Raw genomic sequence first — 13,299 nt, forward strand, 5'->3', positions numbered from 1 at the left:
GAATGCATTTGACCCGTCTCCAGATTTTTATATTTTCTCCCAAAATAGCTCAATGCAATTTTTCACAAGTATGAAATTTCAGACTTTTTTTCACTGTGGATAATGGGAGTTTCTAAACATCGACCAGAAATGGCGATTACGACAAACTTCCACGACCGGCGACAGATAAATTTGGGTTATCGAGTTTTTTATTGATAATTATTTGGGTGAACTACTTTAGGCGTAAAACTTTCGCGAATTTTGGCTCTTTTAGCGAAAGTAAATGTCTTTAAAAATTCTAAGAAGGGCCATTCGCGAAATTTTATGCTCGCGAAGTTTGTACGCCTAAAGTAATCTTAGGGAGACAGATTTGTGACAAAAACCTGAAATACTATCTCGATCAAACAACTGTGAAACGGGGGTGTAGAGAAAAGCTTAAAGTAAAGTTTCAACCATCATGTGATTGGTAAGAGATACTTTCACATGAGTGGTGCAACTAATCTAATGTTTTTTCATGAAAACCACATATTTTGTAGACAGACACCCACGCAGAGTTAGTTTACAAATTCAATGTCATTGAAAGGGTAAAAATAGGAGGACGTTCAAAGCAGTTCAAAGGTTTGTTTGATGGTGCAATAAATGAAAGAGTTTTTTATAAGAAATATTCAAAAAACTAGCTAACTACTAATGTCTTAAGAATATTGGACTAAATTCTTCGTATCATCTGAATGGTGGTGTTCGCTTAAATTATAGCATACTAAAATAATATTGTAATAAACATATCTTGGAAAGAATTTTGTAATATTACGATCTAAAAAACAAGCGCGAATTCACCTTATCATTAAAATTGTATTAGATGACAACAAAATACATATCATTGAAGCATTTTTGAAGTGTTCTTATAAAAAATGGTGACCGGTATAGACGGAGAAACTCAAACAAAAATGCAAAAGAGTATAAAAGTTTGACATCAAGCTATAACAAATCAGTCACAACACGGTAGAAGTGGACTCCAGGGACTCAGTGCAACCAAACTTCCTAATATCTTTCGAGATGAATTGGAAGGAGGCCCTGTCATGGATTGCGCAGTCAACCAAACATATCTAATGCTTACTTCGTTTAAAGATGGTTTTTAAAACAGGCTTTATTTAAGAATCATCTTACTTGGAAACCCCGGCTTTTTTAGAGCGCATCATACCATACGAGCGGCTGTGCAGTCATTTTTTTATGAAAATGCTCAACAGTTTTGGTTTGATGTGTGAAAAGCCACCAAATGGATAAGGTTTTCAGTGGCAGAGTTTATCTTTGTCTTGAAAGCTTTATGTTTGGTGTCAAAAGAGATAAGGTTTTAATTTCGACAATCAAGTTTAGTTTTGGTATGTAAGGTATGTATTTTTAATCTTTATTCTTATCTTTGCACTTAGGTTCCGCTTGTTAATTTTTTAAACATTTCCCAATCCCCCGGACCTTATTAGGACCTCCGTTTATTAATTTTTAAGAATATTTCCAGCTGTCAAAGAGAAGGCCCCTTATTTTACTTTAAATAGCCTGATTTTAGCCTATATTTACCTTATTTTTGGGTTTTCAGAAGTGCAATTTCCAACCCCCGGCAATTAGGTCCCCCCGTTTATTAAAAACTCGAAAGTTTTCCAACCCCCCTTCTCCCGATTATTTGGAGCCTAAGAGTGCTATTTAAATTAAGGTAGTGTTTTCTTCTTTAATCGTAAAGTTTGTTTTAAATGAAGCTTTTAATAATTCCTGTCTTTAAATTTCCTCGGTGACTGAAAAATTTCTTTTCTACCCTATAGATCCCCCACGAAATGTGATTCTGTTTCTGATCAGAAAAAAAGATTAATGTTATAGGTCTAGACTGAAGCGCGCGTAGGCAAATTAAAGGAAACAGAAAATTCCATATAGATAATGTCTTATGATACCTTCTTTAAGTAAATGTATAATCATTCCAGTCAGCATGGGGTCTGGGTTCAAATTATACAAATGACAGTGTTTAAGTTTCTCATTCTTTTTGGCTTGTTCTGCATCATCTTTCTCCTGAAAATAAAAAAAAGTTGGCTTTTTTTACGGAAATGAAATTAAATAATCGGAGATGCTGGGAGCAGGGGGTAGACAAATGGTGGGGACAGGTACGTACCTCACTAAAGGGTGACGCCTTCTTTGGACATTTAAAGTCTTGCTAAGAGTCGCAAAAATCATAAAAATCAAATTTAAGTCCTTCTAAGGGTTATAAAACAACGATAAAAAGAGGAAAAATTGCACTTTTGCCCTCCAAAAGCCAAATTTCCCATAATTCCAAAAATTCGGTTTTTCCACCAACTTTCGACCCATAAATTTCCAATTACCAAAAGTAAGAAGACAACTATAAACGACATTCGGCAATATCTAATACCCACGTGATTAAATATCAACAAGACGTTTTTAATGTAATAATGAACTGGAATTAGAGGACCATGAACGCGAAGCATAAAAAGCTACCCCTCTTCGTCCTTGATACTTTTGAGACAGGCTATCCTCGTAATTGCGAAAGGACTTGAAACTAAAATTCAAAGTGTTCATTATGATGAGGTGTTTAGCAACCCACTCGGGAACCGATTCATTAAATGGAGACATAAGAGAGGCAAACTCTCGATAAAGCCAGTGCCCTTGCCTGACCGTCGACCTAGCGATGGGTACCTCAAACCCTAGATATAGTGGATGCGCGTACACTTCGTACCAAAAGACTCCTTGGATTGATAAAGCGCTGTTTCTTCAAAAACTGACTTACAGTCCCATAGACAGATATGCTGATGAAAGGCCCGATGCTGGGCAAACAAAAACCTGTGATCACAATAATTTATATATTACTTTATTTTCTTGTTCAGCAGCCGCTAACTTTTCTTCCCATTTTGCTTCCATTTCTTTCACCATTCGCTCGTTCTCAGCCATCTGATAAAGGAAGAAAAAAAAATTTCAAAAAAAATATTCCTTAACCCAAAATGCTCTGAAAAATTTTTCGCTCGAAATTCTTTAACTCTTTAATGTGATGCTTACTTTTGAAATTCTTACAGGTATCGATATTAATTTTGTATATTATCTACATCTCGCTTCATTTGTTAATCAGCACAGTTGACTCTCGCTAATTCAATTTCGAACGGAGAATTCTATTTGTTCGAATTTACAGAGAGATTCGAACAACAGCAGTTCGAATACGCGAGAGTCTTCTGTAAAAAGACAAGTTATAAAGACAACTAACCCTCGCAGCGAGCTCTTCTTCTATCCTTGCTTTAATTTCTAAGGATAAAATAAATGAATAAGAACAATTTAATTTCAAATAAAATCTTATATGTATATAACAAAAAAATATATTACATTTCATGAGGTGATCATCTCTGGTCATCTCTATGCCTTTAGCTATAATGTTGTCTGCTCAACACAATTTTTATAGGTCTGCATTTTTAACTGTGTTCATTTCATTTGCGACCGCAGTCGGAGACGACCCGAAGGCTATCTGCTCGAAGGAAAGGGGAAGCACCACTCTTTCTCCCTGGAATGCCAAACATACCCTCCATCATTCTCCTTAATTATCGAACATTAAGCAGAGAGGCGTCAAGTACCATTTTGGACTTGCGCACCGTAGCCGAATGCTCTGCCTTTGCAATACGGATCGCAAGAAGGAAATGTCGAAAGCCTTTCCATAGTTCGCAGGTTTATTTCATCCCCCTTTATACATACCCCCCCCCCTATATAATAAAATCTTACCCCCCCCTTTTTTTTTACAGAAAATCCGTTTTGAAGGAAACTTGCTCTATGTACCACCACCACCCAAATGATCAAGAAAAGGTAAACGAATATGATAGATTAGAAGAGCTTTGCTTTCTAAGGATACAGATAGACCGTGTGGCCGGGTAGCTCAGTCGGTAGAGCATTCGCCTTACAATCTAAGCGTTGTGGGTTCGACCCCCGGTCACCGCTAACTCAACGAATGAGTAGCTTAGATTGGGTAATCTGATCTAGGCGGTAAGTTACTGGGAGCTGAGAGTAGGTGTGGCGCTCTACCTCAGCATTCGAACTCCCAGGTCTAGCGCAAATAGAAAAGGGGATAGACTCCCTCACTCCCGGCTCCGCCGACAGCCACCAGATGAATATACTTACTACTTACTATACAGATAGACAATATCATGGGCCCCAGCGAGCGATTTGGAGTGGGTGTCTAATTGTTTGGAAAGAAAATGTCACCCACCATGGTTGGGCGACGGAGAAAGTTTTTCACTTTTTGCACCTTCATATCAAAACGCCCTAAAACGTTATTTAATTGGGGAGAAAAACAACTTTTATGATTTGATTTGGTTTGTTTAGAGTTGTTCTAATGTACATAAGTATGGTCTGCAAAAAAGTCAAGCCCCCCCCCAGCCTCAACATTGACGGGGCCCATAAACCAAATACCTTCTTCCGATAATCCTTTTTCGTCTTCATCTTCGTCATCATCATCATCGTCGTCTTCATTTTCAGATTTCATTTTCTCCGGTCGATCGCCACTCGCTAACAATGCTTTCAATTTCTCATTTTCTTCTTGCAAATCTCGAATCAATTTTTCTGTCGGATCCTCGTTGACCACTGCTTTCGTTTTGATCTGTTTTGCTCTGTCGGCTATAGTTATAGATGAAACGAAAGATGATTCAATAATACGCATTGTAATACTAGGAGGTCTCCAATCAATTTAATGTCCGGTTTTTTAGGATTAACTTCTTGTCTTTGAGGAGTCTTTTTCTTTACGTTGGCGAAAAATGATAAATATGTTGAGAAATTGTAGAATTTTCGCGAAAAAAGATAAATTGTTTCAGAGTAAATAAACATAAAAATGTCTTAAATTCAGAATTGACTACACGTTGTAATATTTATTCTCATAATTTCACTTACCATATCTTAAAGTAGAAAGTGTTTCCTCATAATTTATATCTGCAGGGCTAAGAGCAGCAATCTAAACATGGAAAGAGTCTTGAATGATTCACAAACACACAAACTAACAAATAGTATGTAAATTTCATACAAAAGTTAAGAATTACCCCCTCCTCTATCTCGACCATGTTCAGACGTTACGGTTCCGTTCCGAAACGGTTTCGAAACAAGTGTGAACATCAAAATTCGAGACGTCAAAAAAGAAGACGTTACAAAGCAAGTTTCGCTCCACTATGCTTTCATGCTCCGAAACGTTCCGAAACCAATATGAACACACTCAATCCGTAACGAAAATCATACCGGAGCGAAACGGAACAGTGACGTGTAAACATGGTCTTAGTGCTTTTGGAAGAGCCTCAAAAAAAGATTTATCATACTATCAAAAGCTTTTGGAGGTCTAGAATGTAACTGTTAAAACAATAAATGATTATCATACCATTATTGTTTTGCTATTTCCACCCAGAGCATTTTTCAGTAGTTTTGTTAGCACCGAATCTCTGAAAGGTACTGTAAGAATGAAACAGAATACAAATAATTTTTGTGGCTTTCCTTTTTAAGGAGGATACGATTATGAGGGTTACGTGAACTTATTAAACCACTATAATTCAAATCGAATTGTAAACCTTTTACAGTTATACAGTGTGTTCATAAAGTAAAATACTCGAAACTCATGATCTAAACCCGGCTTAGAACAGTTGAAATTTAAGATTACAATTCTGTGTTCAAGCAATACAATCCCAAGATGATTGAAAAGGTTTGGAGATAAGTATAAAAGTATAAATTTAAATATAAATTAAGCATAAAATTTCGCATGGATAAGGAGGATTTTACTTTATATAAAAGTTTGTCCACTTTTTTGGGGCACACTGTATTGACCTTATTTAGTGGAATTCTTACATGAAATGCTTCCGTTCTTTAAAGTTAAGAACAAAAAGCTATCCCTCGCCGAACCAATATGCCATCTTAATATTTATCTCTAAAAATTATGGTAAGAATTCTTTGAACATACCTCTAACTTTCTTGCCTTCCGATCTTTCAGCAAGGGCTAAAAAAATGCAATGACATAATATGAAAAATAAAATCATCACGAAGTTTGATCAGGATCACTAGCGTGTTGGGTAGACCAAAGTTGGAGAGGCTATTCTAGAAAGTTGGGATTTTGGCATCCTCTTTTAAAATATGTTTGTAAAAATAACGCGAGCGAACGAAGCGAGCACGAAAGTCTTTGGGTCTTTTTGTAAAAATAACCGAAAGAATGAATGAAATGACCGTTCTTTATAACGTCGTCGCGAAAGATTTCGGGTATTTTTTTCACTGTTTGGCAGGAAACTGCTAATTCTCAGGTGTGAAAAAGCAAAAGGACACCAAAACTAGAAATAGATGCGCTTTTTTCCAACCGTTGTCCTCTTCGTCCCCTCCCTCTGAAAAATCGGTCAATGTAGTCTCAATAAAAAACAAGTGATACTTTTATGGACCTACCTGGTTATGCATTTAACACATATATAATTGATATCTACGTGAGCGTGACCATTGAACAATCATTCAGAACACAAATAGTGACGATCTATTAAAATTAGTCGTTTATTTCTTATAAAAAAACATTTAGAAACCAAAATTTCATGCTCTTAAAATATTCTTTTATATTCAAGACTTCGTGAGCAAAAAAAACATATCTCATCAAAAAATTCAGTAATTTGGCTAAGAACATTGATGTATGATTATTAATAGTGATTCTTATAGATAAAGATGCACTTTTTGAGCTGAAAAATTATTTTTTGACAAAAATCTGCTTGAGTCATCTTTTACCTACTTTTATGCAAAAAATCAGAAAAAAACAATGATTCAATATTTCACAAATCCAGAAAACCTTTTTTTAGCCGTTTTTTAGCTGAAACTTACCCAATTTTTTTTTTCTTCCAAAAATCGAGCTCCGTCACATTTGAGGGTTTATAGTTATGCATCTTTGTGCAAAAAATCATAAAGAAAGAAAGAGCCAATCTCGAAAAGAGCTAATACCTAAGTAATTGATAATGTGCTTATAAAAAAATATCGAATTTGGCCAGTTTTTTCTATAAAAAAAAGCCAAGCAACCAAAATTTTATGTCCAAACACACATATTCTTTTAAAGTAAGCCCTCACGAGTAAAAAAAATATCTATCTCATAAAAAAAATTCAGTAATTTGACTAAGAACATTGATGTTTGCTTATTAATAGTGATTCTTATAGATAAATATGCATTTATTGAGCCATCTAAATTTTTTTGCGAAAATCTGCTTGAGCCATCTTTTACCTATGATGGTACCCTACTTTCATGTAAATTGGCCCAAATTTGCCCAAAAATTGTTTTTTTCGTAAATCGAGCTCTGTCACATTGAGGGTTTGTAGTTATAGATCTTTGTGCAAAAAATCATAAAGAATGAAAGAGCCAATCTCGAGAAAAGCTAACACCTAAGTAATTGATAATGTGCTTATAAAAAAATATCGAATTTGGCCAGTTTTTCTATAAAAACACGCCAAGCAACCAAAATTTCATGTCTAAACACACATATTCTTTAAAAGTAAGCCCTCCTGAGCAAAAAAAAACATCCATCACATCAAAAAATTGAGTAATTGGACTAAGAACATTGATGTATGCTTAGTAATAGTGATTCTTATAGATAAACATGCGTTTTTTGAGCCAACAAAATTTTTTTGCAAAAATCTGCTTAAGCCATCTTTTACTTATGATGGTACCCTACTTTCATGCAAAAAATCAGAAAAAATTAATGATCCAATTTTTTACAAAGTCCAAAAAAACCGTTTTTTAGCCGTTTTTTGGCCCCAAATTTGCCCAAAAATTCGAGGGTTTATAGTTATGCATCTTTGTGCAAAAAATCAGAAAAAACTAATGAGCCTATCTCGAGAAAAGTTGGTAACGAACGGACGGACGAACGGACAGAGGTGAATTTATAGGACCTCCACCCCACCGGGGTAGGTCCAAAAATGCAAATTCATTGAATTAGTTCAAAAATTAAATGTCTATGTTCTTTCTTACCAGCGATGCAGTTGCCAAGACTTGATAAGGATTGATTGATGGCTGCTCCTTCTTTCAAACGATCACCTGTTGCCCCAGTGGATTCTGCTCGCTCACTGGAAGGAAAAAGGTAACGGGGTTATGAAACGGTAATTCAAATATTAGATGTCCAGATATTATGGTTTTCGTATTGTTCCGATATGGCATTTTGTTACGGATAGAAAGTGTCGATTCTGGTTTCGGAACGTTTCGAAGCAACGAAGTTCTGATCAAAATAGCGGAGCAAAATCGTTTAGATCTGTTTTGCTTTGTAACGTCTTATCGAATTTTGACGTTCACAAAGTATTTCGGAACCGTTTCGTTTCGGTTTCGGAGCGATACAAAACCGCAACGTCTGAATATGGTCTTAGTGCGTCAGGTGAACTCGTTTCATTCAATAGTATTAAATACAAGCGATGGAAAGAAAAAAAAGTGAAAAAGAGAGTGCCGTAGTAAGCATTTCCTCTGCTCTAGATGTATAAGCAAATATTTTGCCTTCGCAATTCTAATAATAATACATCGATCGATTTCGGGTAAATTAAGGTTGCATGAAAACAAACGTTTATCTACGAGCATTATCTGAGCTTTCCATATATTTAGCAGAGATCAATTCTCGTGAACCTGTAGTAGTTGAGCCTTTATATATATATATATATAAAATTTACTGTATCCCTATTCCTAGGTTAAACAGAGATGGAGAAATGTGCAAGGAGAGGAAACCTGGGATAAGTCCCTGTTTTCTCAGTCACACATCTCTCCATCAAATTCTAATTCTTGCCCTTAAGGGCAAGAGTGCAAAATTCATCAATAGAAGATTTTAGTAGATTTTTAAACCGAGGCTTGATAGGTATATCAAGGATACACACCTTCCAATGTCTCTTTACATTACGTCACTTTACAACAGCTAATTTCTTGCAATTTTGTGGCGTAATGAGAAGGAAAATGTACATCATTTCAGGAAGTACAGTGCTGTATTTTACCATAGTCATTATATAAAAAACCCTGGTCTGGTAGTGTATTGTTTTAGCTTTATTGTCATATTTATTGTTTAGCTGCATGATCAAAAATTATGCAAAGAAAAAATACGTTGAAGGTACGTAAGCTTTAACTGTTAAATAATACAAAGAAACTGGGGTTTTTTATAGTGATTATGATTTTACAAATAAACCAAATTGTCCCCCAATGCTAATTTACCTTCCAGCCAGATCAACCAGATTGACGATAGAGGATTTGGTTGTTTCTTCTCCAGCTGCATTCTTTGTCTTTTGAAGGAGTGTGATGCCAACAATGGTGTGTGCACGACTGAAAAGAATGTATCAAAGCTTTATACGAGAAGGTAGGCTACACTGTTGGGAAATTTAAGTTATCGGTAGTAAAAGCTAAAGGCGATGATAAATTATTATAGACAAGTATAGTAGTTTTATGCTAGCGTTTGAATTTTTTATTGTTGGAACCCTTTGGCATGACATTGATTAGATTTAAAGTTTCTATTTGTTCAGCAAGGCTAGTATTCTAAGTAAATTTCTAAGGCCTTTATTTTTAGTCAAATTTGTGATGGGATTTATTAGGGATTTCAAAATTATACCTAAAAGGTAGTAAAATCGATTTTTTACATGCTACTAAAGCTGGTATGAAGTCAAAATGCATATAAATCAAATATCTACCTGCTAGTTGCATTCATATTCGTTGCAGCAATAGTACGATTTTTTGTTCCTTCGTCCATTCTTCGTTCAATATCTGCAAAATCTTTCACAGCTTGAATAGTCAAGCCATCAGCATAAAACCCTTTTTTTGGATGTTGTCGTACTCTTAACGATTTTTTACCAGTTTTCAAAAGATCGTGCACCTTTTCGTTGTAAATTTCTAACATACTGAACACCACCTAATGAGGTAATTGTGAAGAAATCTTTAATTAAATCTATATTTGGTTTGAGTAAAGAAAACATTTAAGTTAATTTCATACTCAAAGTTACATGCCATCCAGGAAACCTTTGTTTGCACCATAATGGTTCACTGAAGATTGCCATCCTGGATGGCATGAAACTTTGAGAATGAAATAAATTAAACTCGTTTTCTTTACTCAAACTAGTATAAAGCTCTGTTATCATTAACATTGAGCACTGTTATTGGTTTTGGCTTACACAAAGCATAAATCTATATTGATGACATTTAAAAGTGTGACGCTTTAAATTGAATGTAGCTTAGGTCAAGGATTTACACCATGGCTGGCTATCTTTGGCAAAACATGACTAGGCCAAAAATCTTTCACTCTTCTTACTTGAAAATTGGTATAGATGTTGATTGCACACTGATGTCCTTTAGAAGTGAAACATAACAATGATTTTTAAATGAGCAAAAAAAAAACAAAAAAACAATACCACAGGCTATAAGAAATATTCTTGATTCCCGTAATTATTTTTGTCTGTATACACTCTTGATATCAACTTTCAAGAGCTTTAAAGCAAAGCAAAAAAGAAAACAATTTTCTTACTTCATAATCAGTTTTGTTTTCTCCGTCTGCCTTCATTTTGGCAATTCTGTTGAATGTTTCTTCACAAAGCCTTGGCACAACACCTATAAATATGGTAATGGTGAAAGGAAATTTATATAGACCTGGTTGGCTTGAGATAATAAGGGAATTTTTTTGAAGGCCAACCTACAATTTTTATGCAGAATTAAACAAATTGTTCTTTCAGTCTACCAGATAGTGTCACTGTTTAGCTCATAAAAATAATGACTAGCTTAAAATATTATATCGTAAAGACCCAGGAAGACCATAGAGACAACTAAGAAGAAAGAAACAAAAGCAGCACAATAAACATAGACGGCCCAAGATCTTTTTCATCTTCCAATATTATGTACTCATACAAATCAATAGATACCTATAAACAAATTCATAAGTCACCAACCTTTGTTTGCACCATAACCAACAACAGACCAACTTTTCCCACTCCCTGTTTGACCATAAGCGAAAAGAGATGTGTTATACCCTTGCCATGCATTCTCTAGAATGCCCATTCCCAAGTCATTGAATACTTCTTCCTAAAAATAATTTACAAAATTGATGTTTCAAATTTTATGATAATCAATTTGAACTTTTAAAATAATAATTCATAATTGTAAAAGTTCTTAAAAGTAGCTTCCTGTTTACTTTGTGAAAGAATATTTTCTTTTTAGGCATGACTTTTGTTGATAACTTATACAACATATACCTGGCCTACGTTGAAAAATACAATGGCTGAAATATTCATCATTAGTAAGAGGTCCTGTTTTTCTAAATACGTACCTGACCAATGTACCCTGAACCGTTTTTAGGTTGAAAATATCCTGATTCCAATTTCTCAGCACCATCATGTGACCAATAACTATGATCAAACGAAAACTTGCGCACATCATCAGGATCTTCTGGATTTGTTATTGTGGTTGTTTGACCATTCGTTTCTATAATCAGCTTTGCATTTCTATCTCGTTCACGGCCGTTCTAAATGGATTTTCTGTTAAGGATCACATTTTTCCACATTCTACATACATAAGGCTTTCAAAGAACTCTTAAGATAATTTGTAATTTGTCACATTTAAACAGTTAATTAGACTTTCTTTTTGAATAAGAACAATAGTAGTGAGGGGAACTGCAAAGTGTTAGTATTTTCCTAAAAAGCATTATTTAAAGAGATACCTTTTATGGTCCTAAGAAACACCAGAGATTTTGACCCAATTATTTTCCAAAACTCAGATATTAAACTTTGAATTTCCAAATCTTTACTTGAAAACAATAGAAATTCAATGACTGTGTAAAGACTCATTTTCATAGATTTGGAGAAAAAATTGGGTCAGAAATTTTAGAGGTGTCTCTCTAGACCATAAAAGGCCAAAATAAGCCAAATATCAAAAATCATCTGAAAATCCCTTTAATGATATAATTGAGGAGTATTTTATATACAGGGATTAATTTTGCTTCAAATTAAATTAACATGAAAAGATACAAATGGTCGAACACGAACAGCCACTTTGACGCTTTCTTCTGACATCTTTGATTAATTTATCTTGAAATAATTTTCTTCACTATATGTGTCTATATGTAACAGATCAATGATGAATTTCACTAAAAATAATATATAGGTTTTTGATGAAGCAAAAATATAGATTGGGAACAAAAATTTCAACCCATTAAGTATGATTTAAACTTCAGCTGAAGTCTATTTTGGGTTGGGGTGGTGTACATGTTCTACACTGATTTCTCATTCCCACAGCATGATAACTATTTAACTATTAAAATGATAATTATTATAAATCTTTTTAGGGTAGACCATACACCATTGGAGTACCCCATGGTACGGTACCACCTTTTAAAACAACCCATATATTTTGGACTTTATTTCCAATGCTGCAGTTTCGATATCAGCTACAATTATGGTTGAAATATATGTGTCCCTGCAAGCAATTTAGAGCACATTAAAGATCGGCCAGGATCGGCCAAGTAACTCTACGGCCCAAATTGGCCAGATCTGGTTAGGATCAGCTAAGTCCGGTCTGGATCGGCCAATAACGGCCAGGTCCGGTTTTGTCAAGTTACAAGCCTGATAAAACAAAATCAATGATGTTCGAAAACATTGATGTAAGACCGGTCTAGGCTGATATGGACCGGTCCAGGCCGATACGAACCGGTCCAGAATGTTTTACGGAAGCCGAAATACTAATTATAATTGTTTTCAAATAGTCGTCGTTTTCGTCGTAAATCACATACTCCCTTGTATATATAATAACCTTGACTCACTTGCTCTTATAAATCCATTAAGAAAAGATTGTTAGAAATCCTCCTTAGAATAGAATTACACTGTGCGTCCCTTCGTTAGTTTATTTATAGACATCCCTGTATCATTTACATATCTCCCCTGTTAAAACTTGCATGTCAATATTTTTCTTTGTATTTCATACACCAAAACCAAAAGGAATACCATTGTTTTGACCTTATAACTAACAGCAGCACAATCTGTGAAAAAGAAACTGTTACTTGCCTTTTCTTTTGCTGATATTCCAATAATACCACTTTATAATGTTATCTATTAGCTCATGAAAAATTTTCATGATTGATGGTTTTAATGAAAACATAAAAATGAAAATACTTTGTTCTTCTTGCTTCTGTTGTGGTTCTTTTCCTTTTGCTATTTTGTTTTGATTTTAGAGTCAGAGACTTTTTGATCGAACAATTTTCAAAACATTCGAACGTTCTCTGGAGTTCATTCAAACACTTTACAAAAAGATTCGAAAGTTTTTAGGCATTCGAGATTGTAAACAAAACGATACCGTCATACGAAAAA

General features: G+C 34.7%; 1 protein-coding gene across 2 annotated transcripts in view; it reads right to left on the bottom strand.

Annotated features, from left to right (window-relative positions):
* The window catches only part of LOC136819559 (kinesin-like protein KIF28P), a 38,504-nt gene extending 26,425 nt beyond the window's left edge, over positions 1–12,079 (bottom strand). For both annotated transcript variants that reach the window (XM_067075797.1, XM_067075805.1), the window contains exons 1-14: positions 11,965–12,079; positions 11,268–11,462; positions 10,891–11,023; positions 10,473–10,555; positions 9,646–9,863; positions 9,176–9,283; positions 7,964–8,058; positions 5,939–5,974; positions 5,366–5,436; positions 4,891–4,951; positions 4,417–4,620; positions 3,227–3,264; positions 2,839–2,919; positions 1,914–2,028 (exon numbers count right to left, since the gene is read on the bottom strand). In XM_067075797.1, the coding sequence (XP_066931898.1) occupies positions 1,914–2,028; positions 2,839–2,919; positions 3,227–3,264; positions 4,417–4,620; positions 4,891–4,951; positions 5,366–5,436; positions 5,939–5,974; positions 7,964–8,058; positions 9,176–9,283; positions 9,646–9,863; positions 10,473–10,555; positions 10,891–11,023; positions 11,268–11,462; positions 11,965–12,009 (1,483 nt within the window). In that variant the 5' untranslated portion in view covers positions 12,010–12,079. The remainder of the gene's footprint in view (positions 1–1,913; positions 2,029–2,838; positions 2,920–3,226; positions 3,265–4,416; positions 4,621–4,890; positions 4,952–5,365; positions 5,437–5,938; positions 5,975–7,963; positions 8,059–9,175; positions 9,284–9,645; positions 9,864–10,472; positions 10,556–10,890; positions 11,024–11,267; positions 11,463–11,964) is intronic.
* Positions 12,080–13,299: the final 1,220 nt, after the last annotated feature.

This window comes from Clytia hemisphaerica, unplaced genomic scaffold, assembly GCF_902728285.1.
Source record: "Clytia hemisphaerica strain Z4C2 unplaced genomic scaffold, Clytia hemisphaerica genome assembly, whole genome shotgun sequence".
In the NCBI taxonomy this organism is placed as follows: Eukaryota; Metazoa; Cnidaria; class Hydrozoa; order Leptothecata; family Clytiidae; genus Clytia; species Clytia hemisphaerica.